General features: G+C 45.3%; 5 protein-coding genes across 5 annotated transcripts in view; 4 read left to right on the top strand and 1 right to left on the bottom strand.

The window, feature by feature from the left end:
* Positions 1-2,381: 2,381 nt before the first annotated feature.
* Positions 2,382-3,529, top strand: LOC148322118 (serine/threonine-protein kinase pim-2-like). Its single transcript, XM_088317633.1, has 4 exons — positions 2,382-2,578; positions 2,663-2,840; positions 3,148-3,321; positions 3,438-3,529. Exons 1-4 carry the CDS (start codon positions 2,399-2,401, stop codon positions 3,527-3,529), a joined length of 624 nt encoding a protein of 207 aa, XP_088173759.1. The 5' UTR covers positions 2,382-2,398.
* Positions 3,530-5,387: 1,858 nt separating this feature from the next.
* LOC148322119 (uncharacterized) lies at positions 5,388-9,433 on the top strand. The gene is made up of 8 exons (XM_088316276.1): positions 5,388-5,850; positions 6,935-7,672; positions 7,812-7,906; positions 7,980-8,027; positions 8,109-8,333; positions 8,523-8,700; positions 8,941-9,114; positions 9,292-9,433. The coding sequence occupies exons 1-8, from the start codon at positions 5,718-5,720 to the stop codon at positions 9,381-9,383; spliced, it is 1,683 nt and encodes a 560-aa protein (XP_088172402.1). The 5' UTR covers positions 5,388-5,717; the 3' UTR covers positions 9,384-9,433.
* Positions 9,434-9,859: 426 nt separating this feature from the next.
* On the top strand, positions 9,860-13,816 carry gipc1 (GIPC PDZ domain containing family, member 1). Its single transcript, XM_088316278.1, has 7 exons — positions 9,860-9,981; positions 10,524-10,827; positions 10,893-11,078; positions 11,282-11,462; positions 11,537-11,649; positions 11,757-11,838; positions 12,090-13,816. The coding sequence occupies exons 2-7, from the start codon at positions 10,534-10,536 to the stop codon at positions 12,239-12,241; spliced, it is 1,008 nt and encodes a 335-aa protein (XP_088172404.1). The 5' UTR covers positions 9,860-9,981; positions 10,524-10,533; the 3' UTR covers positions 12,242-13,816.
* A 71-nt stretch (positions 13,817-13,887) lies between these two features.
* Positions 13,888-18,603, top strand: LOC148322121 (E3 ubiquitin-protein ligase TRIM39-like). The gene is made up of 6 exons (XM_088316277.1): positions 13,888-14,868; positions 15,707-15,802; positions 16,484-16,714; positions 16,812-16,834; positions 16,936-17,054; positions 17,474-18,603. Exons 1-6 carry the CDS (start codon positions 14,329-14,331, stop codon positions 18,031-18,033), a joined length of 1,569 nt encoding a protein of 522 aa, XP_088172403.1. The 5' UTR covers positions 13,888-14,328; the 3' UTR covers positions 18,034-18,603.
* The window catches only part of kcnt2b (potassium sodium-activated channel subfamily T member 2b), a 30,467-nt gene continuing 23,896 nt past the window's right edge, over positions 18,346-24,916 (bottom strand). Inside the window, exons 19-30 of the mRNA XM_088316280.1 lie at positions 24,291-24,615; positions 24,117-24,222; positions 23,871-24,043; positions 23,215-23,286; positions 22,219-22,353; positions 22,029-22,140; positions 21,752-21,853; positions 21,580-21,663; positions 21,375-21,503; positions 20,912-21,257; positions 20,682-20,766; positions 18,346-20,026 (exon numbers count right to left, since the gene is read on the bottom strand). Coding sequence (XP_088172406.1) covers positions 19,909-20,026; positions 20,682-20,766; positions 20,912-21,257; positions 21,375-21,503; positions 21,580-21,663; positions 21,752-21,853; positions 22,029-22,140; positions 22,219-22,353; positions 23,215-23,286; positions 23,871-24,043; positions 24,117-24,222; positions 24,291-24,615 — 1,787 coding nt within the window. The 3' untranslated portion in view covers positions 18,346-19,908. The remainder of the gene's footprint in view (positions 20,027-20,681; positions 20,767-20,911; positions 21,258-21,374; positions 21,504-21,579; positions 21,664-21,751; positions 21,854-22,028; positions 22,141-22,218; positions 22,354-23,214; positions 23,287-23,870; positions 24,044-24,116; positions 24,223-24,290; positions 24,616-24,916) is intronic.

The following is a 24,916-nucleotide window of genomic DNA, read 5'->3' on the forward strand; positions in this document are numbered from 1 at the left end:
TGTTCCAATAGATTCTTATATGTGCCCGTAAAAACAACAAAATGTCTTACTGCGTGTTGTAAATAGATTTTCTCTGCAGTATTAAAGATGATTTTATGTTATGGGAAGATTTTAACATATAAAATGACCGTTGTAGTAGAGTAGCCTGTGAATCCCCCTTTCAGACACCCACCATGATTTGCGTGATAGTGGCAAGCCAAACCTAAAATTGAAGGTTTTAACAAAACTGCGTAAACTGGGTGATGCTGAGTTTCTTTTACCAGTTGCAGGCACCAGACAATGTTGCTCTCGTGTGGAAGACCGTGTGGTGAGGGACCCGGAAAGAATGGTCTTTGGGACCAGAAGACTAACCACGAAGAGACATCATGGCAGACTCCTCGATGTTGGTGGGTCCAGAGCGGTGGCATCTGAGGAGGTTCTGGCAGCCAAAAGGACCAAACATGTGAACCTCATAAGCAGCAGCAAAGCCACCAAGGTGTCTGTGAAGACTTCACTGGCTAAGAGGACCAAACGCAAGACCAGCACCACACTGGAGACCCACAAGGAGCGTCACAGAGTCAGAGTCACAAAGGTGTCTGTAAGGGCCGGTCCGGCTAAAAGGACCAAACAGAAGGCCCCAACCAAACCAGAAACCCTTCTAAGGAAGCGCAGGATCAAGACCACCAGGGTGTCGATGAAGGTCCGGCCCGGCAAAGGGACCAAGCGCAAAGCCGGCATAAAATCTGAGACCCACGTAAAGAAACAGAGGTTTGAAACCACAAAGGTGTCTGTAAAGATTGTCCCAGCAAATGAGTCCAAACGAAAGGCTAGACCCAGATCACAGACCCTGATGAGGAAGCACCGAGGTAAATCCAAACCACAGACGCTCTTACGGAAGCACAGAGGCAAAACCAAACCAAGCATCGTGATAAGGAAAACAAAGAGTAAAGCCAAAATGGAGACCTTACTTGGAAATGCCGGGAGGAAGGCCCGACTGGAATCGCGGATATGTAATCGAGGGAGTAAAGGCAACCCACAGATTTTTAAAAGGAGGCAAGGCGGTATAACAGAAACCGTTAATTCTCTGACTGCAACAAAACGGAGGGCGGACACAAAACCGAGAACCCTTCAACATAAGAGAACCCGAGCAACCAATGTGCCAGTGAAAGTCCTGAAGTCTCAAGGAAGGAAACAGAAAACCAGTAGCAAACCAGAGACCCTAACGAGGAGTCAGTGGCTCAAGGCCACCCAGATGTCCATGGTCCAACAGGCTGAGAAACGACTCTTGCCCACAACCAGTCAAGGTAAGTCGTCAACAGACCACCACTGTCAATCCACAATATGAAAGATAAACCTTGATTAGCTTCTGCTGGGTCGTATTTTTTTTTGCATGAGGTTGAAAGTCAACGTCTATCTGTATGTGTGCAGCCTCGTTGGATCACAAGTATCAGCAACTAGAGAAGATCGGCGAAGGAGGCTTTGGATCTGTCTTTGCTGGCTACAGGAAAGCCGATTCTTTTCCGGTATGTTCTCTGCACTGATGCTTCCCACCAAGCGTTCTTCTTGTTTTTGTTCGTAACAACAACTCAGCTAACGTCTCGCTTACACTAAACATGAGTGATCACAGACGTAATTGTTGTCGGCTACTTGAAACACAGCGTACAAGAACGACATGCGGATTATTAGATCACCTTTTGCAGCCGGCAGAGATGCTATCGTGATATGACTCATCAGTTGACCATTTGCTGGATAATTTCTCAAATTTTCAACGAACAAATCGGCTCTATACCAGTTAGCTAGTTGTTAGCGTGTTAATTGAAATGCTAACCTCACGCTAATTGAATTCCAGCAAGTTAGAAAACTAACCCAGATTAGCCTCTCAAACATGAGCAAAATGCTCGTATTTTCCATCAAATAATGATATGATACTGTTAGCTTGCTAACGGAAATGCTAGCGTGATGCTACTGACATGAGACCGGCTGTCCATGGTCAAAACTTTGACCCAGATAAAGTCAGGCTTAGTCAGCTAAGCTAACAAGGCTAGCTTAGTATTCCTTTTTTTAATATTGTTACTGGCATTCGTGGAAGTGCTAACCAATGGTTGTTGTCCTCTAGGTGGCCATCAAACACATTCCCAAAGATGAAGTCAAGATCATCCCACTGGTGAGGAGAACCTTATAGGAGGCCTCGCGTTGTTCTTTATTCTTTGCGGATAGTTAGTAGCGAGGTTTCGGTTTTGTGCAATGTGCTTCTCATTCATGATATGTATTTTTATTTCCTGTATCAACACTTGCCGCTGAAACAATGCAATGTTGGACTAAAAAAAAAAAAAGTCATGTTATTCATGGTCAACATTTTGTTTCTTGCCGAAAGAACATAAAAGGAAGGAAACATGACGTCCCTCTGGAGGCGCTGCTCATGCTGCAGGCATCGTGCATCAAGAACGCCGACGGACAATCGGCCGTCGTGTCCCTGCTGGACAAATACGACTTGGATCAAGAGCTGGTGCTGGTCATGGAGAAACCGGCGCGATCTGTGGACCTCTTCACGTACATCACCAGATGTCGACTCGGACATCTCAAGGAGAATGAAGCGAAGGTAAAGAGGGTATCTAACATCTCTTTGATTCTCCAACGGCGTCCGTCCACTTTAATGATTTTTTTTTTTGTTGGTTTCTCTCAGAACATCATAAGGCAGCTGGCGGACGCCGCCATCAAAATGCATGCCGTTAACGTCTTCCATCGGGATCTCAAACCAGGAAACATTCTCCTGGAGGCCACGTACGGCGTCCCCCGAGTGCGGGTCATCGACTTCGGCTGCAGTTGCTTCGTCACCGAGGAACCGTATCACGACTACACCGGTGAGTCGGCTCACTCGGACATTTTTAGGTTTGCGACCTCACGGAGCATTTTGTGCTTGGGCCTTCCCCGACTTGATCCACCTCTTAATACTATCACGTCACGTTTGAGACCATCAATACAAATTTTTTATTTTTATCTTTTATTTTTTTAACTCATTCATTATTGACGAATATAAAAGCCAAAAAGTACATTCAGATTCAGTAGAGGCAGATTAGATTTACCCGGCAACACACAGAACCTGAAATCTTATTGGACAAAAACCAAATAAAAATAAATCCCTGACTGCCCACCACTGTTTTGTTTTAGGAACCCTCTCCTACGCTCCTCCGGAGTTTGTCCTGAAAGGGACGTACAGGGCGGGCCCGACCACAGTGTGGCACCTGGGGGCCATGCTCTTTGAGTTATTAGCTGGAAGCAAACAGTTCGACACGCTCCTCTTTATCTCCCAGATGCTCCAACTCAACCGGGTTCTGTCTCAAGGTATTACGACTCATGTACAGTGGCTTCACTGTGTTACTATAGCCCCCCCCCCCCCACACACACACAAAACCCTTAAAATGCAGCTCATGTATATTTTCATCTTTCTCTCCAATCAGATTGCAGAGATTTCTTGCAAATGTGCTTGCATTGCGACCCGGAGCAGCGCGCCACCCTGGTGCAGATCCACCAGCATCCGTGGCTCATTTGATGCTTCCCATAAACTCATTGTCATGTGGACCAACAAGATACCGGCCCCTTTTTTTTTTTTCCCTCCTGCCCTCACCGACCACAAATGTAGACTGTCGTAGTGTGTCGATCATACTTAAGATGTGCAGTAAGACACACTGCAGTCCAAACAGAACGTTTTAAATAATCACCGGAGCAGTTTTTTCTTTTAGTATTTTAAAAGCACGTGACAAACCACTGTTCCTAAAAAGAACATTAAAAATAGACACTAATATATACATACATATATATTGAAGAAATATCGCCATTGCAATATTGGCTCATGCATTCTGCGTATTGCAAAGACGAGCTATTAATGAAGACTTTCATATGATTTTATCTGACTTTGAGCAATCATTAGCTCATTTAAATTTGCATGGCCATCCAATGGAAAAGATTTTAGGGTCATTACTAGCACTGATGTTGCACTTTTTAAATATCGCAATACTTTGACCAAATTGTGGCCTGGAAATTTTGTTGGACGCTGGCCGCCGGGTGTCATAAACTTCATCAAGAACTAGAGGGTTGCTCTGACAGCAGCTGACGTGCAGCAATAATTACTGAGATGACCGTAACAGGAGCTTAAGTGTGTCTCCTGAACCTTTTCCACAATTTTCAGTATGAGAGTAAAAATTTGATCCATTTCAAGAATTATGGAGGACAATTTATGTGCTGTGGCAGCCCAGTCTTCTCTCTCCCTCGCGACCCAGAAGGATCCCAAGCCAAGGTGTTCATGTCAGCTAGGAAACTATCTCCACTCCTTTGGCACCGCCTCTCAATGCAGAAGAGCAGAATCTCAAGTCTGAGCCACGGCAGGAGAGCCCAGACGCCCTGCGAGGGAACTCATATCGGACCTTTGTATCTGCGATTTTGTTCTGGTAATGATTTACAACATTTTCTGGAGTGGCCTCCTCAAAATCCAGACCTCAACCCCATTAAGATGCTGACCTCAAGAGAACTCTTCAGACAGCGTCAAGAAATGATGCGGTCAAAAATTCATCCTGATGGTTGTGCATGTCTCATCTGCAACTGCGGGAAATATTTGGTTGATGTTTTTATCAAATGCAACCCTTCACGTTTCCTCGCCCTGTAAATGTTATTTTCAATAAAAATATGAGAACATCATTGGACGTGTGCGTTTAATTCCATCAGACCGTGTACATTCTTGTAATTTAAATAATTAGAGTACATTTTATGACCAATTTATGCAGAAATTTAAATTCCAACGGGTTTGCATACTGTACCTTTCCCTTCCAATTTTTTAATGCCTTAATATATTTAAAAAAAATGCAAGCACACACAAAAACAACTCACTTCACAACGAGCCAATGTTTAACAGATATTGCACAAAAATGTTTTAAAAAGAGGCTTAATGGCACTCTGTAAAGTTTGCAATCAAACGAAGTAGTTGTGAAACTCTTCTTCGTTTCTGTGTGAATGATTATTATACCAACCCGGGTGGCCAAGTTGTGCACACAGGAAGGAGTCACAATGATTTAATCATGATACATCAACTGTTTAATTCTTTATATTCCTCTTAATGTATTTTTATGAAGTACAATATTACAGGTGTGCTATTTTACTTTTACACGCGTTAGCATGCTTTATAAGTTACAATTTTGTAAAGAGCTACCTGCATTTTTGAGAAAAAAATGCAAGTGTAGGCTTGAATAGATTTTTGGTATTTTTGAGAAAAAAAAACCCAGTCGAAATGGTTGCAGATTGTTCCCTCGCGACTTTCTGTCGCCTTGCAACGCCTTAAGCGTGCAGGTGCACCTAATGAAGTGTCCAGCTTTTCTCCCAATCGTGCCTCCTATTTACTGGTTGTAATAACAGCGCCGATGTTTGATTAAAACAGCCTCTGATAAAGTGCAGCGCACACACTTGAGCACTTTGATTGGAACGTCAACAAGAGTTTGCGCAAAGCTCACAAGCGCATCACGACGAGGAAAAAGTGACGGCGCTCCGTGTCTTTGTCCAAAGTGGATTGATTTCTGAAGGTCGTGCTCGCTGGCGGTTTAAGTCGCCAGCTTGTGTCACGCCCGTCGGGCCCTTGTTCGAGTCCCAGCAGGCCGCATAGCGCCTTTGACGTGTTTGTGATCGCAGCTCCTTTATGACTCGGCCACAGCACGCGCGCACAGTCCAAGCCTCTAAAACACAGTCTCTGCATTATGTGCAAAGGCCTGCTGCATGTTTCCAGTCGAGAAATAAGATTAAACCACAGCCTGTCTGCAGCCGATAGCAGCAACATGAACGTGGACAAGTTTCACCCGTTTCCATTTCTGCCCACTAACATCCACCAGGGTGAGTTACGTAAAAAACAAAGAAAAAATTAACGGGTGTGCTCGAACGGCGCTCTTCAAAGTTCCATTGGAGAGATGTTTTATCATACGTTTTTTTCCCCGTCGCTAAGAGGACGTGCAGGAATAGAAATTGGGTCAAATGCAAAAAAAAATAAAAAAAATATATATAAATAATAAATGATCGGCTTAATGGATGACCGGATGAATAAAATCCATGTAGCTGTCTTCGGGCAATAGGAGGGAAACGCCCTGAAATGGTTGCCAGCCAATCGCGGGGCTCACAAAGACGATGCAGGAATACAATAAACAAAAATACAGAAAAGTGAAAATTAATTTGTCGTGACCTGCTATTAATAATTCCGTGCAAAAACAAAACAAAAAAATCCATAATCTGCTGTGCAAAACTAAATTCCTGATTTAAAAAATGTGAAGCATTTTCAAGACTAAATAAGAAAAACAATAACAATAATATAAACTAATAAATTAATAAATACACTTGTAAAATAACAAATTAATTTTATTTTACTTTTGTGGAAAAATACGTTTTGAAAATAAAATATTTCATAATTAAAAATGTATTACAAACATGAATAATGTGCATTTAAAGGCAAGACAAAATTGTACATAGCTCATAGATAGCTATAGATCTAATTGGAGGCCTTCACACACATGTTATTCTTCACCATTTAACTTTAACTTTTCAAAATTTTCCCCATTTAAAGAGCCACAACAAAAAAATGCAAAAATTTCATTTTAAAATAAAAATTCAAAATTTTATAACCATTGAGGTTATTCCAAACAATGACAAAATTGTCCCACATTAACCTGCAAATGAACCGGAAGTGTCCCCAATGAACCAAACTACCAAATATTTTAAAATGGATGATTGATTTTTGAATTGGGAGAAATCCTGTTATTTCTACATTTTTTGTCAGATTCAAACCATTGCAACTTTCAATTAGCTTGTTCCTACAACTCCATTTCGTTCATCAATAATAATTATAGCGATGAGTTGAATAAATGGCTGAGTTCATCAATTCATACTTCAAGACAAAGCTGTTTTTATGATCGCTTTCTTCTATTAGTTACAGAGACCAGAGACTTTACCCCCTTTATGGAAGGCTGCGTGCTGTTGAAACCTGACACGAAGGCCATCCGAAACGGGGCCATGCCCATGAGGAGGTTCTGCGGCACCATCCCAATCGTTGGCGAACCCAAACAACCAGCACTCGAGGTGACGCAAACCATCCGGGAGCCCAAAGAGCAGCCGTCCCAGAAGGTGGCGCCGGTCAAAAGGACCAAGTGGCAGACCACCCCAAAACAAGAAACCCACCCCAAGGAGCAGAGAGCGGAAGCTATCGAGGTGCCGGCGAATGTTCTTCTGGTCAAACGGACTAGTAAACGAAAAGCAGCAACAAAACCAGAGTCCCTCACCAAGGAGCAAAGACTCGACGTCACAGAGGTCTCGGCCAAACCGTTGCCGGCTAAACGGCCACGACGCAAGTCCAACGCCAAAGCGGAGACCCTCGCCAAGGAGCCCACCACAGAATTGTCCGTCAAGGCCCTGCTGGCCAAAGTCCTAAACAGCAAATACAGCGCTAAACCCGAAGTGGCCGTCGCGGCCAAGAAGCCGCAAGTGGAAGTTGCCGAGGTTTCCGTCAAAGCTCTGCTGGCCAAGCTGACCACCAAGAGGAAGTCCAGCACCAAAGCAGAAGGCCAAAAGCAGACCAGGCCGCCCGTCAAAAATGTCGCCCAGAAGGCCGCCACCCTCCCTGCCTGCCCTTGCTGCCCGCCCGCCTTGCAACAGGCCGACACCACCCGAAGTAAGCTCTGCGATAGGCCAATATTTAGATTAGGATTTAATATGCAATCATTTGTCATTCACGTAAACATTCAAATATCTCCCCCCCCCCAAAAAAAATCAATTAGTCAAATCCAAACCTGATTTTTGTGTGTTGGCAGCGTTGTTTGTGCAGAAGTATCAGCAGCTGGAGAAGCTCGGGGAAGGCGGCTTCGGATCGGTTTTCGCCGGATACCGGAAAAGTGACTATTTCCCAGTAAGCGTTACCCACCGTCTCGTGCTAACACAATCATCAGTCCCCGGACTGTTAATTTGACTCCATCCCGCAGGTGGCCATCAAATACATCCCCATAGAGAAAGTAGAGAGCGTCTTTTTGGTGAGTGGGTCCAAAAATTGTACGGTTTAGATTTAAGGTTTCATAAAATTCTGACAGTTGAAAATGTTTCTTACGCCGTAGTACATCAATGGAAAAGTCCAGAAGGTGCCTTTAGAAGCGTGGCTCATGCTGCAAGCGTCGTCCTTAAAGAACGCTGACGGGTCCTCCGCAGTGGTCCTGCTGTTGGACACGTATGACCTGGAGAAAGAACTGGTTCTGGTCATGGAGAGGCCGGTACCTTCTGTGGACCTGTTCACATTCAGAACCAAATACAAGCTTGGTCCTTTAGAGGAGTATGAAGCGAAGGTAAAGAAACTCAATGACATGAGTTTAGTGGTTCACGTAGTTTGCATTCGTAAAGAACAATTTTCAGACATTAATTTTCAACTTCTTCATTTTGGGCCCACCTATGAGATTTCTTTTGTTAATTGGTTGGTAATGGCGCAGTACTTGATAGTGTAGGAGTTCAAAATTCTCCTTGTTTGTGCTCGTCAGAACATCATGAAGCAGCTGGTGGACGCCGCCATCAAAATGCACGCCGTCAACGTCTTCCATCGGGACCTCAAGCAGAGGAACATCCTGCTGGAGGCCACCTTCAGTCTCCCCCGAGTGCGCCTCATCGACTTTGGCTGCAGCTGCTTCGTAAACGAAGAACCTTATCGAGAATACGCCGGTAAAGCGCGACACGTAGACATCGAACGAACGAGTATGTAAATATTACGATTGTCGACCTGGATCATTTTAGGAAGAGATCAGGGAGGGAAATTCGGCACATCACAGGATAGTCGCTCAAGATAATAAATACAGCATATTCCGATCATCTAGCCTTTATTTGATGGCAATCAAAGAGGCCGTTGTTTGGCCAAGTTTGGTGTGGGGCACACACACATGAGGACTTGTTGTTGTTTTACAGGAACCTTACGCTACGCCCCTCCGGAATATGTCTTCAAACGTCCGTACAAAGCCGGCCCGGCCACCGTTTGGCAACTGGGCGCGCTGCTCTTCGAATTGTTGGATGGAACCGAACGTTTTGACACGCTCATGTTCCTCTTCAAGGGCCTCACCTTGAACCGGGTACTGTCTCAAGGTAAAAGCTATTTTTGACGGTTTTAATTGATTGCTTAATGTTTCATTGTAAATTGTTTCAAACGGGAGACAGCACAATGGACTTAATTTAAATTTGTCTACAAACATAATGAAAAGGTCTGGAAAGTTCATTTTTTCCTACCACTGCAACTAACAGCCTATTTCGTTCCTTGCTCAGATTGCAAAGACTTCTTATGGATTTGCTTGACGTCAGACATGGAGCAGCGAGCCACTTTGGAGCAGATGCAATGGCATCCTTGGCTCCTCTGATTCCACACACTGAAATGACATGTAAAGAGTTCTGCCAGTGTAGGAAGACTTGTGCAGGCAATCATGAACAGCTGATTGGTGTGGGATTTTTTTTTTTAAATATTATTTTTAAAATATTTTCACATGAAAACAAGATGTTCCCAAAAGAAGCCAAGAGAGGACAAACTTCAAGTGTTTATGCTGGCATAACTACACGTATCACAAACGTTTGTACTGTCGTGATCCATGTAAAAATATTTGAATTAGAGTCGAGATGCGGCCATTCATGTTTCCGAGTGGACCTGAGGGCGTCATGGCGTTTCCCTTAATGCGTTTCAGTTTTCCGAGTGAACGTGGACGCATCATTGCTCCACCCCTAACCGGGCTGGAATGCTAACGCTAGCTAACCATCCGCAGCGGCATACTAGCACACAAAGTGTACACACCTGGCGCTTATTTCTTGTTTCTAAAAACCCACCGAGAACAACTACAATTGTCAGCCGGGTGGTGCAAGTCTTAGAATGTCGCTTGTGGAGATTTTTATTTTGTTGACAACTTCACCCCAGGACTTGCTGGTAGTGGACTAGGCTAACGACACTTGGCTAAAAAGAACTGTCGGGTAAGACTTCCAAGACTGACTTGTCCTGTTTTAAACACAATCTGTTCACAATTATCGATTAAATTGTCATTTTAATAAGAGCGTAATTTGTAATTTTTTTATTTTAATTTACAAGTTGCGCTTTGCGTTTTTAAAGCCGTTGCCGCTACCCGTGCTTGTTAGCGTGCTAGCTGCGACAAGACAGGTGAGAGAAAAAGCAGTTTATTGTGCAAAATAAATCGAAATGTAAAATGTAATGCTCGCAAAGCAGCTCTGATAAAAGCCAAGGTGCATCTGGAATCTTTCTGCACTGAAGTGAACGTATTCCCCGTCACTTATATTTTTCTTTTTGTAGCTGACGACCCCCACACGGCACACCCACCGGACTTCTATTCCACTTATCTGATGTGTGGATTTGTGGGTCCACACCCTGGCGCTTTAAGACAGCTCTTGAGCTCGTCTGAAGCACCACAGTCCCACTGTGATCCACACCTCCAATCCACCTGCTCATAGGACCACCACCACTGACTCAACGACCCCCCCCCCCCTTGCCCCCCTCCCAGAAAGACTACTATGCCTCTGGGTTTGGGAAGAAGGAAGAAGGCGTCCCCCCTGGTGGAAAATGAGGAAGCGGAGCCCATCCGCGCCGGTCTCAATGTGGACGGTTTGGGCGGCGGTGCCGTGGTGGGCTTAGGAGAAGGCGCTGCCTCGGAGGGTTTGCCCCCACCGCCAAGCAACATGCGGCCGCGTCTCATCTTCCACACGCAACTGGCGCACGGGAGCCCCACCGGTCGCATCGAGGGCTTCAGCAACGTGCGGGAGCTCTACGCCAAGATTGGCGAAGCCTTCGGCATCCCCCCGGCTGAGGTTAGTTGCACATATTAACAAGATGTGAGCAATATTTTTACACCACATTTCCTCTTCCTCCACAGGTGATGTTTTGCACATTGAACACTCACAAGGTGGACATGGACAAACTGTTGGGTGGCCAGATTGGCTTAGAGGACTTTATCTTTGCCCACATTAAAGGCCAAAAGAAAGAAATTGAAGTGTTCAAAGGGGAGGATGCACTCGGCTTGACCATCACTGACAATGGAGCCGGTTATGCGTTCATCAAGGTGAGGCACTTTTGTTGAAGTCTTCTGCAGTGGAGTGACAAATCAAAAGATCCCCCAAAATGCTGCACATTGCGGCACCTTTGGTTCATTTGATAATTGTTGATCTATAATTTTTCAGTGATCAAAAAATGGTATTTGAGCGGGGGGGGGTGTAGACTTTTTATGCCAGCTTCTGTCTAAATGTACCACTTTCACCCTTCCAGAGAATCCGCGAGGGCAGCATTATTCACCAGATCCAGGTGATTAACGTAGGCGACATGATCGAGTCCATCAACGGCCATCGCCTGATTGGCTGTCGACACTACGAGGTGGCCAAGATGCTCAAGGAGCTGCCCAAGGGCAAGGACTTCACCATCAAGCTGGTGGAGCCTCTCAAAGCCTTCGGTAGGGCGTGTGAGGAGCTGACGTGTCGTGTGACGTGCTGTATATGGCACTGACTGTTGGCTGTCTGTGTGCAGATATGATCAGCCAGCGTTCTGGAGGCTCCAGGTCATCATCTGGGATCCAGCTGGGAACCGGCAGAGGAACCTTGCGGCTGCGCTCTAAGGGTCCCGCTACTGTAGAGGAAGTGGTGAGCTTGCATACTGAATTGTGGATTCTGATGAGTCGAACATGTCTAGATGTCTCCAGAGTGTAATGTTTTATTTGTCCCTCCAACACTTGCCTCCCGCTTTCCAGCCCTCCGCTTTTGAGGAAAAAGCCATTGAGAAGGTGGATGACCTGCTGGAGAGCTACATGGGCATTCGAGACAGTGAGCTTGGTACGTGCAGTTTGTGTCGACATGAATTGGTGTCACTTTGGAACCTTGGTTGTTTAAATTAATTGTGCAGCCCCCAAAAATACATCATCGTTTTATGAGGCTGTATTTAAATTAATCTCCCGGCTTTAAGACCGCAAGCTAACTTTAAGAGCCATTGTACAATTCTCTAAATTCCCGGTTTATTCCTGGTAATTCCCATTAGATGTGCTTTCAATTCCATTAATTTTGCAATTCTCAACTTCTTCCTCCAGCGGCGACCATGGTGGAGCTGGGAAAGGACAAAAAGAACCCCGACGAGTTTGCCGAGGCTCTCGACGAGACGCTGGGAGACTTCGCCTTCCCGGATGAGTTTGTCTTTGACGTGTGGGGCGCCATCGGCGACGCTAAGGTCGGACGGGTGTGAGTGACTTGACCGACGGTGACGGAACCCGACAAACCTTTATGTGTGTATGTGGTCACTACTTGCAAACTCTGCACAAGAATTATTATTTTTTTTTTTGTTCCTGCTGTTTATTTTGTCATTGGGAGAGACTTTCCTGGCAAATGTCGTCACTCGGTGGTGGAAAGCAAGCGATGAAGTGCATTTATTTTATTTTTAACTCATTGTCGTTTAGTTTGAATGTGTGCAAGCATGGAGATGAGCCTCGTGAACGTGCATGCAGCACATTGACTAACTTAAGGGGGAGAAATCTTTTCCCTTTCAGGCAACCATTTCACTCCTTCAAAGGCCAAACATGTCTTAAATGTTTTTTTTTTTTTTTTGGTAACAGTTCCTCTTGAGTTTCTATGTTTTTCCAACTTGCATGGCGGGCTGTATATTTGTCGCCCCCTCCCACACACAAAAGTCGGTGTTACATAGTCGTGACATGTTTGTGGCCCGAGACAACAGAGGCTCCGTTGTATCTGCGGTGTTGTTGTACCGAGCCTCTCTACGCACTCCTCAACAAGCATGTTGTATTTAATTTTTTTTTTATCCATCAACTTTTCTATTTGTTTGCTGTATTTGACTTCCAAAGGAGATTCAGTGGGCTGTCAAAAAGGTCGTAATGTTAAATGTAGCTTGCCTAGCAGTAGTCATTTAATCGCACATTCCATGCTGGTGATCGCTGTTTTACTTTTGGTAACAGTGTTACATGCTCTGTATTGTGAAAAGAGGCAGTGTTGGGTTCATTCTTTAGTTAGGGACAGAGATGCAGTTTGGTTCCTAAGCTACGGAAAAAAAAAAAAACTTGTTGTCTGAGTAATTTTTTTTTTTTTTTGGGGAGGGCATTTTTTCCCCCCAAAATAATTTTCTTTGACGCTAAAAAAAAATCCAGTTTTTTTTTCCAAATTATTTTTTTCAGTTTTTTTGAATGTGTTTTAATGACAGAAAAAAACCCGTCCAATTTTTATTTTATTTTTTTTAAGTCACAAAAAATGAAATATTCCCAAAAAAACAAAACAGATTCCAAAATATCAAAACTGAAAAATAATATTCATGAATCATCCAAAAAACAGAAACTTAAATAAAATTATGCAAAAAACAAATCCCCCCCCTCAAAAAAATTACTCAGAAAATAAATTTTTTTTTCAAGTGGATGATGCTTCTATGCTTTTTTTTCCCCTCCGTAACTGATTTTTTTTTACATAAGTGATATGTGATGTCTGTTTGAAAGGAGATTGTGAGTTTTCCAAACACGACTCAGTACTGTGGAAGTAAAGAGAAGCAAAGTTGCTAATTTTTTTTTTTTTTTGCGCTATCAGTTCGTATCGGAGGAATTCTACTCTTACTAGGAACCACTCCTGTCATGCATCCCCCTGCTGTTTTGGGAAAAACATGTTTTTCTGTGTGGGCAGCATAAGCTTTGGCAGTGAAGCAGAATTAGGAAGCTATTTTGTCATTGACACTTTGGAGGTGATGTTACTGAACCCGCACTAGAACCGACGTGACTTTGTATGACACTCTTCATGTCCAATTATAATGCAGTTCTCATCATCACTACATGGTTCTTTTTGTCTTCTGTTCCTTAACACTTTGGTTTCAACACGACTTGGTTCATCATGTGGACAAAAATTCAGTTAAATTGTGCTAAACTGTTCTGCTTTTGTCCATTTCAGAGCTTCACAAGTTCTGACCCGTCTGGTCACGCATATCGCACATAAGAGAGGTTCTTTGAATTTAGGATGTCATAAATGTCACACTTGTGTGGATCAGGTTCAGTTAAAATTCGCAAAAACATTCTGCTCAGACTTTGTTGTCCATTTCCGAGCTTCACTGGCAGGCCGATTTGGAAAGCGGGCCGACTATATGCATCACATGACCACGTGTTGGTATTTCCACAGAGGAAAAAAAAAAAAAAAAAAAGCAGCCCGACGCGGCAGGTGAGGGCTTTTCTTGAACCTGTTTTTCAAGTCCATGATGCTCAAAAACCTCCGTTGCCGATAAACCCATCCTAGTCCGCTCACTGCCGTCTGAAGATCCCACTTGTCTCTCAGCACATTTTCTAGGCCATGGCATCACGCCCACGTGCTTCCTCCCAGCCCGGGAAGCTCTCCTTCCTCCAGACCTCCAAGGCGAACACGGCCCTGCGACCGAGGGCCGTGTCGTCGCGCTCGAGCTCCGTGCTGGAGGACGAGCTGTCGTGCCCGGTGTGCTGCGAGATCTTCAAGGAGCCCGTGGTGCTCAAGTGCAGCCACAGCTTCTGTCGGGCCTGCCTGCAGCAGTTTTGGAACAAGAAGAAGGCCCGCCGCGAGTGCCCCATTTGCCGCAGGAAGTGCTCCCTCACCGAGCCCACCGTCAGCCTGTCCCTCAAGAACGTGGCCGACACCTTCCTGAGGGAGCAGCGGCGCCAGGCGGACGGCGCGGGAGCCCCCGGGCCGAGCGGGGGCCGAGCTGAGACGCAGGAGGAGGTGAGGTGCGACGCCCACGGCGAAGTCCTCAAGCTCTTCTGCCTGGATGACTTGGAAGTCCTCTGCTGCGTGTGCCACACCTCCAAGAAGCACCTGGGACACCAAGTGTGTCCTCTGGAGGAAGGCGCGCACGATCTCAAGGTAGCGCTGGCGGTGCCGGCGGTTTCAATTTCCAAAATGCTAAAATTGCAACATGAAGTCGTCCGTATTGTGTTTATGTAATTCTCCCGGTTTTGCCGATGACATGGGGAATTTTAAGGTTGAGGCGACTGCAAAAACAATCAGTGCAATTTTAAGCTGGATCAAATCAGTTTACAACTCGTTCAGAAGCTCACAAATGAGTTGGAGTCTCCGATTAGATGGCCGGCTGACTCAAATACATTTTTTTCAAATTAGCTGTTAAATATGAAAAGAAAGTATTTTAAAAAATCCAAATGTTCTGCTTGTTATTTATATATTTGTTGTTTTAGGTGATAAAGGACCCCAAAATGGTTATTTCATTGACTATACTTTGTATTTGTCATTTAGTTTTTAAATTAATCTGCCTCTTTTTTTCAAATAAAATTTTATTCTGCCAAATGCCAGCATCGGCCTAAAAAAATCTCAGTCATTCTTCTGTTTTTTGAATAACTTTGTTCGTACTATTTACAATATGCCAATTTCTTTGAGGGGGGGGATTACTGGAAATCTGCCTAGCAACAACTGAAAAGTTTTTTTTTGATAAAATTAAAATCAGTTGTCAAATGTTTTTTGGGTTTTGTTTAATACAGTTGCACATCAATTATGAAATATTTAATGCAGAAAAACTATATAGGTTTTTATATTTAAAAAAAAAATGTGACCATCTTCATTCTTTTTTCCAATCCTGCCGAAAGGTTGCCAGTTATTTTTGATTGAGTCCTTTTAACTCTGCCCAACAGCAATAAAACAATCCTTAAACTTGCGTCCATTCTTTGCCATGCCATGGCGTTGCCCTCAGGAGGAGCTGAAGAAGGATCTGATTCCCCTGAAGAAGAACCTGCGGCGCCTGTATGAGGCCAAGCAGGAGTGTGATGACACAACTGTGCACATCAAGGTATCAACAAACATGCAAGCGAGCGAGCGAGCGAGCTTGGTGAGGGCCCTGCATGACCGCTGATGTCACTGCAACTGCCGCACTGAGCCTCAGCCTAAGGTTGTTTGGCCGTGCGTGACAGAATGCTTTTAAAACAGTCGAGCGTCATCAAAGATAAATATGGATGGACATTTTATTTCCTAGAATGATACAATTGGAAAAATCTGAATTAGAACTAAACAGGAAATTTGGATGAGCCATCATAAACGAACGGTGCTCGTGATTTTTTAAATATTTGTCACGCTTATAAAGAATTTCTGCCAACATTAAAGATTAAAATACAGACTCATAGTATAACTGTTTATTTAAAAAGGCGACAGGTTTTATTCCTAAACATATTTAATATCTGTAACCTGATACGCATGCAGTTTGAATATTAAGGCTATGCTTAAACTGAGAATTTTTTTTTAAATATCTACACGATTCAAGTGACATTTATTGCACAGAAATGTGAAAAAAACTGAATTAGTTGCTTACATGTATTGAACTTTAAAATTAAACAAATCAAATGTACTTGAGCAGTGATTTCGTTTTATACCACTAGAGAGAGCTTGTGTGCCACTAGTTGAAAATAAATGTTGATATTACACTTTAAAGGTTCCAATGCTTCATTTCTTCGTTGTATTTGTGTTTGTGTGTCAGAACCAGACTCAGGCCACGGAGCAGCAGGTCAAAGACGACTTTGAGCAGCTGCGTGACTTCCTGCAAAAAGAAGAAACGGCGCGGCTGTCCGCCGTGCAGCAGGAGGCGGAGGAGAAGCGCGAGCTGGTGAGGAAGAAGGCCGACGCCATCACCAGGGACATCCTGACCTTCTCGCACGCCGTCATTGCCGTGGAGAAGGAGATTGCGTCCGCCGACGCGCTCTTCCTTCAGGTGACTTTGCTTGCGTCGGCGCACTCCTAACTTGTTTGCTCATCTTGAAATCCGATTGGACATGCTCGAAATTAACGTTTTACATTTTTCATTGTAGAATTACTCCAAGACAAAGAAAAGGTAAGCGTGTATATTTCAATTATCACTTTGTAACACTTTATCTCGCGGCTGTGTGTTATGCTAACGCTGGAATTGTTTTTGGGGGGGCGGTTGGTACAAAGGGCAGAGATCCCCCAAAAGGATCCGGAAAAAGTGCCTGGAGCTCTTATCAACGTGGCCAAGCATGTCAGTTCACTCAAATACCACATTTGGGAGAAGATGGTGGAGGTGGTTCAATACAGTAAGCAAATTCCAATGCGCATTTTATGTATAGCTAGCCTTTTACCTTGTTACCATGACGACTGGGGGTGGAGCTACGGGATTGCAACTTGCCGAAGCAGAGTGTGGGATATAAGACATTTAAAGCATTTTCACTCGTTGGAGGCAGAACTTCATTTGCTATACTATGTGGATGTGGCAAAAAATATCTTTTGACTTTGTTTTGAATAAAGAAAATATAATATTATACTAAATATACTCTTAATTTCAAATTCTTTATTTGTATTATTGTTATTACTACTATTATGAAAACCTGATGTGATAGAGAAATTAGCGCCAAAAAAATTATCTTGGAAACTTAACTTGCATCTCTGATATTAAAAAACAACAACAAAAAAAGTTCAAATGTGTTGGCTAGTGTGTTCTCATCTTCTCTTTTAGCCCCCATCACCCTGGACCCCAACACGGCTTACTCGTGGTTGTCCATCTCCAAGGACCTCACCTGCCTGGCCAACAGCGGCTCCCTCCAGCAGCTCCCGGACAATCCGGAACGTTTCGGCCACTTCGTCTTCGCCTTGGGGTCCGAAGGCTTCACGTCGGGCCGCCACGCCTGGGAGGTGGAGGTGGGCGACAAGGAGGACTGGATGCTCGGGGTGGTCAAGGAGTCCATTGACAGGAAAGGCCGCATCTCCGGCTGCCCCGAGGGCGGCTTTTGGATGATCTCGCACTACGAGGGCGAGTACTCGGCCATGACGAGGCCCAGCACGCCCTTGCGCGTGGAGGCCAAGCTGAACAGAGTCAGGGTGCAGCTGGACTACGACGCCGGCGAGGTGATCTTCTCCAATCCGGTCAGCATGACACCCATCTACACCTTCACCGACTTCTTTACAGACAAGATGTATCCGTTCTTCTGCCCCGGGGCAAACATCAACGGGAATAACCCCAACCCACTCAAGATTTGTCCTGCAACTGTGGCAGTGTGGAACAGCGCCACCTGGTGATGGAACTAAGTATCACCTCAAAATGTACCTGACGCTCTCCAAGCATCACCTTCATGACCAACATTCAAATGCATTGGCAGGCCCAACTGTTAAAATGAAATTAGGCAATTTTTTGTTTCACAAAACTGCTCAAAAGATGTCAATTTGGACTTTGATATTCTCTTTGTGATATAACTTTAATGAGGCTGAATCCGTCTTTTCAAGCATTCTGATGCGATATTGCGACAGATTGCAATCGATATTGCAGAGCCTTGTAAATGCAAATCCTGTTTCATGTGGAAATCAAGAACAAATTCAGAGAATTAGGCAGGATTAGATTTTGTTTGCAGTTTTCAGCGCCAGATTTAGACGACATGCATTTATTTTTTTTTTAAATGAAGACATTTTAAAAATGGGCTCACGTCATCCTATTCTTTGACTTTGTCGAAATTGAGGCACCTATAAATATCTTGTAAAGGTATCATTTTAATTTGGAGAGAATTGGTCAAAAACTATGACTAAAACTCAGCATGACCACCTGACTGAACTGGAATGCACAAAAGTAAAATAAACCAAGACAAGTTGACCATATGTACTTTTTTTTTTTTTTTTTAGAATGGCAGCGAAGCTACATCAACCACATAGCCGCGCCATTCATTTTGAGTGTGGGAAATGGCACATTCAGAGTTTTGTACATGTAAAGAACCAAACAGAACCTTCATGAGCAAATTGTATCCACGACCGAATGTGAGCATTTCAGGGTCTCACATTTGTGTCACGGTGGAAGAAAAAACAAAACTATGAAAAAGAAGAAAAACTCACAATGTGAGTACACTAACAGAACCCAACAACAGTTAATGTTATAAAAAAAAAAACAAAAAGACATCCTTTGACTTACATTTGGCAGCTGGTTCTGGTTAAAATCGGCAGTGTCTCGCTTTCACTCTCGCGTACACACATGTTGCAAATATAGACCTTTTCATCATGATGTCATGTACTACAGGGAGGCAAAAACTCCTCGCGTCTCTCTTTACCCATAGATTCTGATGGATTATTTTACTTTATTAAATCGGGAAAAACAAAAACTAAACCTATCTGCGTACATCTGCTGGTGCACCCTTAATCGGATTAATTAATTAATTTCTATGCAAAAGTCTCTTGTAATGTCTGAATTTGCCGATTGCTCAATATAGCCATTAATCGGATCGGCAAAATAAGACCGCATCCGATCTGCAATCGTTATTTTTTTTTAACTCAGTGATCGGCTCCTAAATCCTGATCGTGTAAAGCTTATTTACAAACATTATGAAAAGGTCCATACCTCATGGATGTCAATATTGGGGCACACCTTAGTTCCCTATCGATGTCCATTTGTCCCATTTTCTGTAGCGCTCGTCCTCATTCGGGGTGCCGATGGGCTGGAGCCGAGAGGCGAGGGACCAGACACAACCCAGACTGCTCGCTAATCAATCACAATTCTTCTCAGACAAGTCAGTGCCTGAACACTTTGAAGATGTTTTCGATTCCAGCATGGCCAAGCAAAGCCCACCAAGGCATGCGTCAATGTGATCCTACAACGGATACGGTGTCCCACGTGGTGGTGTATGCTGCAGTACAAAACATGCACATACGTCGTCGATAGAAACGAATGGTTTTTCCTTTTCTCATTAAATGCACTTCTGTGTCTGCTTTGAAAATTGGGAAGAAGGCGCACGACTGAAACGTCCTCGGCGTTCGAAAGACGAGCTGCACGCACGTCCGTCATGGCTAAGCTTGAGAACACTTGACGGCCATCTGGCTGCATCGCTCTCGCGTTCTTCGCCGCTTCTCTCAAGAGTGAGTTCTTCAGTGTTTTGCTTTTTTTTTTTTAAAATGTATTTATTTATTTTCCTTTCCTCACAGATGGGTGTTGTCCTGGGGATCGAAGCTGTGGCTCTCTGCGAAACCGGCGCTGCACTTCCTGCCGCTTCCTTGATTGGGGACCAACGAGAGGGGGTCTGGTCTGATGAGGTACCTACGGATGGGACACAGACGGGTAAGAATATTACCTGGATAATACGACACTGTTTGCAGTGCTTCGTCACCTCAAACGGAATGTCCTTGGGGAACCTAATGTCCAGCTACAACTGTAATTATCATCCGAGGCAGTAGAGGCCACTGTTGCCTCTGTAAATGTAAAAAGTAATTTTTCATCATCTGAAAGCCCCCCCCAAAAAAAATATATTCAAAATGTTGTCTCTCTAGCATGTCTGTCCATCAAATGTGAAATGAAACAACCAAGTAAATCTTTTGTTAGTGTTAGGGTGGCTTTCTTTGCTGATGTGCCCATGTGTTTTTTGTGTTTTTTTTGCCTGAGACACACACACACACACACACACACACATGCACTCACACACTGTGCTGCTGCACTGCTGCAAGTCCTCAAAATATTCAATCCAGAAATGCTCTTAATACTTAATACGTCCAGAGACTACGCCACTGCTTGCCCAGATTTTAGGATCGGCTCCAGCTCTAGAAAATGACAGACTATTTCCCTCTAAATATCGTGCGGTCTTGAGAGGACTTTATAAAAACTGAAATTGATGGAACCAATCTTCTCTGCCATCTCACGGTGTGCTTCCCCGACCGCACCTAATGCAGAGTCGTCACGATGTCATTACTGTACTCACACGACGTCGTGCAGCTCCAGTCTGGCGTCTGGAGACGGGTTGATAAGGATGTAAGACAGTCTGTTGCCTTGGTCTGTCATGCCATCTGAAAGAAGAAGAAAGAACCAGGTGAAGTGGTCACTCACACTGGGAAATCCACTCACACGTTGAAGAAAGGCTGAGTAACGGGAGGGAGGATGCGAACGGGAAGAATTGACAAGCCCCGATATTTTAGCGTGCCGCAGACTTACTGAAGCCGGTGGGAGAAAGACCCAAATGCTTCATCCTGGTCCTCACAAGGGCATTGAGTTCTTGCCTCTCCGATCGCCGGAAGAGGGTCAGTCTCTGCTGGCTGATCCTCTCGGCCGCGCTGCCAGCGCCACCTTTTGCCCCGCCTGCGCTCCGGCCCCCTTTTCGGCTCAGGCGCCGCGCCCACTGCATGCTCTTCCTGCGAAGCAGCGGGTGCTCCGAGGAGTGGGACGAGGTCGAGACGGGCTCTGAGGAGGTAGAGTTGCGATGAGCGCCGCTTCGGGACAGCAGGGGCTCCCTGGGTTCTCTGGTGTCCTCGTAGTCTTCCACGGTGATGGACACCTGCGACTGATAAGCGATCGCGTACTCATTTAAAATGTCCGCCCACAGCATTAGGTACGCCTTGTGTTTTCTTCGCGTGAATGTTGCAGCTTGATTGAAAATTGCGCCAGAGTCGTAGCTGACCTCTGAAACAGGAAGCTTGTGCGCTTCTGTTCTGTAGATGCCAATCGGGATGTCCCCTGTGGACGAGCACAGCTTCTGGTAGAGCCTGCCGTACGTCCGGATCCACAAGTCGTCCTCTGTGATTTTCATCTACAAGACAAAACATTGCACTCTTCGCCGGATCCGCTTAATGACCAACCAGCCATCACGGTGCACTTGCTCTTACGGCGCAGAGGAACCCGGAACCGGGCATGGAGTCGAGGCCCAGCAACAGCCTGGTGATGGAGATCATGTAATCCTTGACGAACGACTGTCCAAAGTGAGGCAACGTTAAATAGATTGAAGTATATTTTCTTTTCTAAAATGATTTGCTGAGAGAGTTTTCATTTCCTTCTTACCTGGTAGAGGAGTGTGTCTAGCATGCTGACACTGAACACTTTGCCTGCTGCAAAGGGCAAGCGGAACATAAACACCAGGTTGGATCCTCTCTCCCTTTCCTTCTGCAGGTAACGTGTGCCCCCCCCACACACACACACACAAACACAAACACACGCAAATGCATTTCCTGCTTCAACGAAATCTCGATCAGATGAATCAAACGGAAGTGACAATTTGGTTGCATTGAGACGTGTGTCGGCAAACTCGAGGCAACATCCGTTGTGGTGTCCCATTTACCTTTTCCAGCTTGGACAGCGCTTGAGAGTAGTGGTCTTTAACTTTAAACTGCATGAAGCGCATGTTGGCCGGGTGTGTGAGCTCGGTGATGATACTCAGCGCCGGGAACAGTCTGGACGCATGCGGACAGAGATGGCAACACTCAAGAGCGTTGTTGAATTTGAGCTGGCATCCGGTGGATGAGGCACACCTGAAGAGAGTCTGGACGTTGACGATGGTCTTGGCGTCAGCCATGTAGTCCTCCTCCGCAATCATGGAGCTCTCTTTGTCGACGACCACCATGGTGTCGGCAAACGTCACGCCACACCGCAATAAGCTGTCTAAACTTTTTTTTTGGGGGGGGGGGGGGGATTACGATATATATTTGCAATGAACGGTAGCAAGATGACGGTAGAATGTGGCTGTTTTTTTTGTGCTGACTCATCGGTGATATAGGCGCCTCAATATGGGCCACTCCAATTCTCACACATTGGAACTGACTCATCGGTACCACTATCTGACTCATTTGTCACATATAGTACGACCCCCCCCCGCAGAGGTTCCACCATGTGAATCAGAGGTCAAACCTGTCACATACATGCGACAATTTGACCTGTACCTGCCAATGTCTGCTGTAAAGTTGCCACGAACCATCTTGACTCATTTAATGCCAGCCCAAGTGAAATGAATTTGTTTGGACGTCTATGCACGTCAATGGCAGCAAATGAGTTAAACGCGCCACAGCCCTTTGCAACGGAGCTTTCATCACTTTGTGGCAGCGTTGACGCTATTATTTGACTCATAAGTGTTACGCTGTCTGCCAGAGTTTCCAATCCATGTTGAGTGTCTGTACGACATGCCGCGAAGGTCCAAGTGTCACATCGGCATCGTGATGTGTCTCATCGGCGCCGGTGTCTGTCAAATAGATTCCATTATCTCGTCGGTGGCACACTATTTGACTAATAGACGAACATTTCCCCAAAGGTGGCGGTACCTTGCCACCTTTTACGGCGGATGTGTCAAAAAAGTTGAGTGTTCTCTCCGATGTTCTATTTTCTGCCGCAACGGCGCCGACGTCTGCCGGCATCGCTTTTACTTTCTGACCTGACGCGTCGGTATCATTATCTAGCATATGGATGGCAATTTGATGATGCAAGTCTTTCTGCGATGAATCACAAACTTTGACGAGACCTTTGATGCGCCTTACTTGTCCATCGAGCCGACGGTGTAGAAAACCATGGGGAACCAGCAGATGGCCTCCAGGAAGTCTGCCTCAGGTCTGGAGCAATCAAAACAAAAAAGGTGTCAGCGATGCCATCACCCTCCTTCCTAATTCAAATGAATTTAGCACAGCACGATTGTGGAGTGACTCATCATTTTATTACATCTTTTTTGGACTTGCGCCGGCCACAAAACGGAGCATTGTGGAGCACACTGACCCGAAAGCATTCACTATTTCACAAATCATGTTTACAGTGGCCCAAAAATAGCTCACTTAATCTCCCCCACTGGAGAAGATCACGTTTTTAGCACCCTGCGCCGCTAAGATTTCTAGGAGTCGAAGTCGCGTTACATGCGTATCGTTTTTTTGCTTGCAAAACGAAACACTTCTTCTTTTTCTTATTTTCCTTTGGGCTTTTCCCTTCCGGGGTCGCCACAGCGAATCAGTTGCCCATCTATCCTCTGCTCTCACACCAACTACTTCCATAAACCTCCTCTTTGGTCTCCGCCGAGACCTCTTGCCTGGCATTTGGAGACTCCGCATCCTTCTGCCATGATACCGTATTTTCCGGACTATTAGTCGCAAATTTCTTCCCTAGATTTTGAACCATGTGGCTAATACAAAAGTGAGGACCATCTCACATGCTCTCCAGAAGCAGTACGATGGGGTTCAGCTCCTTTCTGGGCCGGTAGTAGGCCCGAAGAGGTACGATGAAATTATAAAGGCCGTTCCCGGCACTCTCTGCCGACACGATGATCAGTTTGTTTTTGAAGCCGTAGGAGCGGGCATCTTCAAATGGGATATGGTGACAAGCCTGTCGGAGGAGGAGGAGAGCGATCATGCAGTCGGTGTCGAAAATGGACGGCCATCTGTTTAAAGCGGCTTACCTTGTCCATACGTAGGCAGCAAAAAGGCATCTTTTCTTGGAGAAGGTGGCAGAGAGCGGGAGAGCTACCAATGTACGGGGAGTTGAACGGGTAGCCCTTCACCCACCTGGTTCACATCGTCACCGTTACCCTTGAACAACTCCCAAAGTGCATATTTCGAAAAAAAAAACTCACTCGCAGTGTCGCCCCCACCAGTGGGCGCTCTCGTCTTTGTCGCCGTCGTCCTTGCTCTCCTCCCCTCCCTCGTCCTCTGACTGGTCCCCCAGCAGATCAAAAGTGGGGCTGCTTACGCCATCCACCAACTCCAGGACGGGTGCGATGCTGTGCCGTCTCTCCTCGGCCGAGTCACCCGTGGCGGGCAAGGCCAAAGTGTTGGCCCCGCTCATCTCCGTCCTGGAGCTGCTTCGACTTCCTCTCCCGCTGCCGGGCCCTGCGCTCTCCGGGTCGGGACCTTCCGGGCTGCTGTCGCTGGAGTCTTGAAGGTCGATCGCGACGGTGCCTGAAAAAAAAAGGCCGAAAGTCTCTGTAAGTGAACGGAGTAATTCAAGTGCTCTCCACTAGATGGCGTATTTAAAGTTCCTTTGCTAAGATGAGTTGAAATATTTTGCCACGTTGGGTGAGGGCAAGTATGAGTCACAAAAGTTAATTTGTCTTCTCAAGGCACTTTTGGACTATTCTGCATCCAAACGTTTGGGTGCAGAGATGACTTGGCTGTGGAACAAATCGAGAGTCCTGCTTAGGTTTGGTTTGTCGATTGAGCGTCGGCTAAAGTTGGACACCGAAACTATGAACTAAAATCC

This window comes from Idiotropiscis lumnitzeri, chromosome 15 (genome assembly GCF_059441095.1).
Source record: "Idiotropiscis lumnitzeri isolate Australia: NSW breed Sydney's pygmy pipehorse chromosome 15, RoL_Ilum_1.0, whole genome shotgun sequence".
NCBI classification, from domain to species: Eukaryota; Metazoa; Chordata; class Actinopteri; order Syngnathiformes; family Syngnathidae; genus Idiotropiscis; species Idiotropiscis lumnitzeri.

Coding starts and splice junctions, on each gene's coding strand:
- LOC148322119 (XM_088316276.1), top strand. CDS start 5,718: ATGTGCAAAGGCCTGCTGCATGTTTCCAGTCGAGAAATAAGATTAAAC. Junction 5,851..6,934: donor GCCCACTAACATCCACCAGG/GTGAGTTACGTA, acceptor TTCTTCTATTAG/TTACAGAGACCAGAGACTTT. Junction 9,115..9,291: donor GAACCGGGTACTGTCTCAAG/GTAAAAGCTATT, acceptor TTCCTTGCTCAG/ATTGCAAAGACTTCTTATGG.
- gipc1 (XM_088316278.1), top strand. CDS start 10,534: ATGCCTCTGGGTTTGGGAAGAAGGAAGAAGGCGTCCCCCCTGGTGGAA. Junction 10,828..10,892: donor TCGGCATCCCCCCGGCTGAG/GTTAGTTGCACA, acceptor CTTCCTCCACAG/GTGATGTTTTGCACATTGAA. Junction 11,463..11,536: donor GGAGCCTCTCAAAGCCTTCG/GTAGGGCGTGTG, acceptor GTCTGTGTGCAG/ATATGATCAGCCAGCGTTCT.
- LOC148322118 (XM_088317633.1), top strand. CDS start 2,399: ATGCTGCAGGCATCGTGCATCAAGAACGCCGACGGACAATCGGCCGTC. Junction 2,579..2,662: donor TCAAGGAGAATGAAGCGAAG/GTAAAGAGGGTA, acceptor GGTTTCTCTCAG/AACATCATAAGGCAGCTGGC. Junction 3,322..3,437: donor CAACCGGGTTCTGTCTCAAG/GTATTACGACTC, acceptor CTCTCCAATCAG/ATTGCAGAGATTTCTTGCAA.
- LOC148322121 (XM_088316277.1), top strand. CDS start 14,329: ATGGCATCACGCCCACGTGCTTCCTCCCAGCCCGGGAAGCTCTCCTTC. Junction 16,715..16,811: donor CCGACGCGCTCTTCCTTCAG/GTGACTTTGCTT, acceptor TTTTCATTGTAG/AATTACTCCAAGACAAAGAA. Junction 17,055..17,473: donor GGTGGAGGTGGTTCAATACA/GTAAGCAAATTC, acceptor CTTCTCTTTTAG/CCCCCATCACCCTGGACCCC.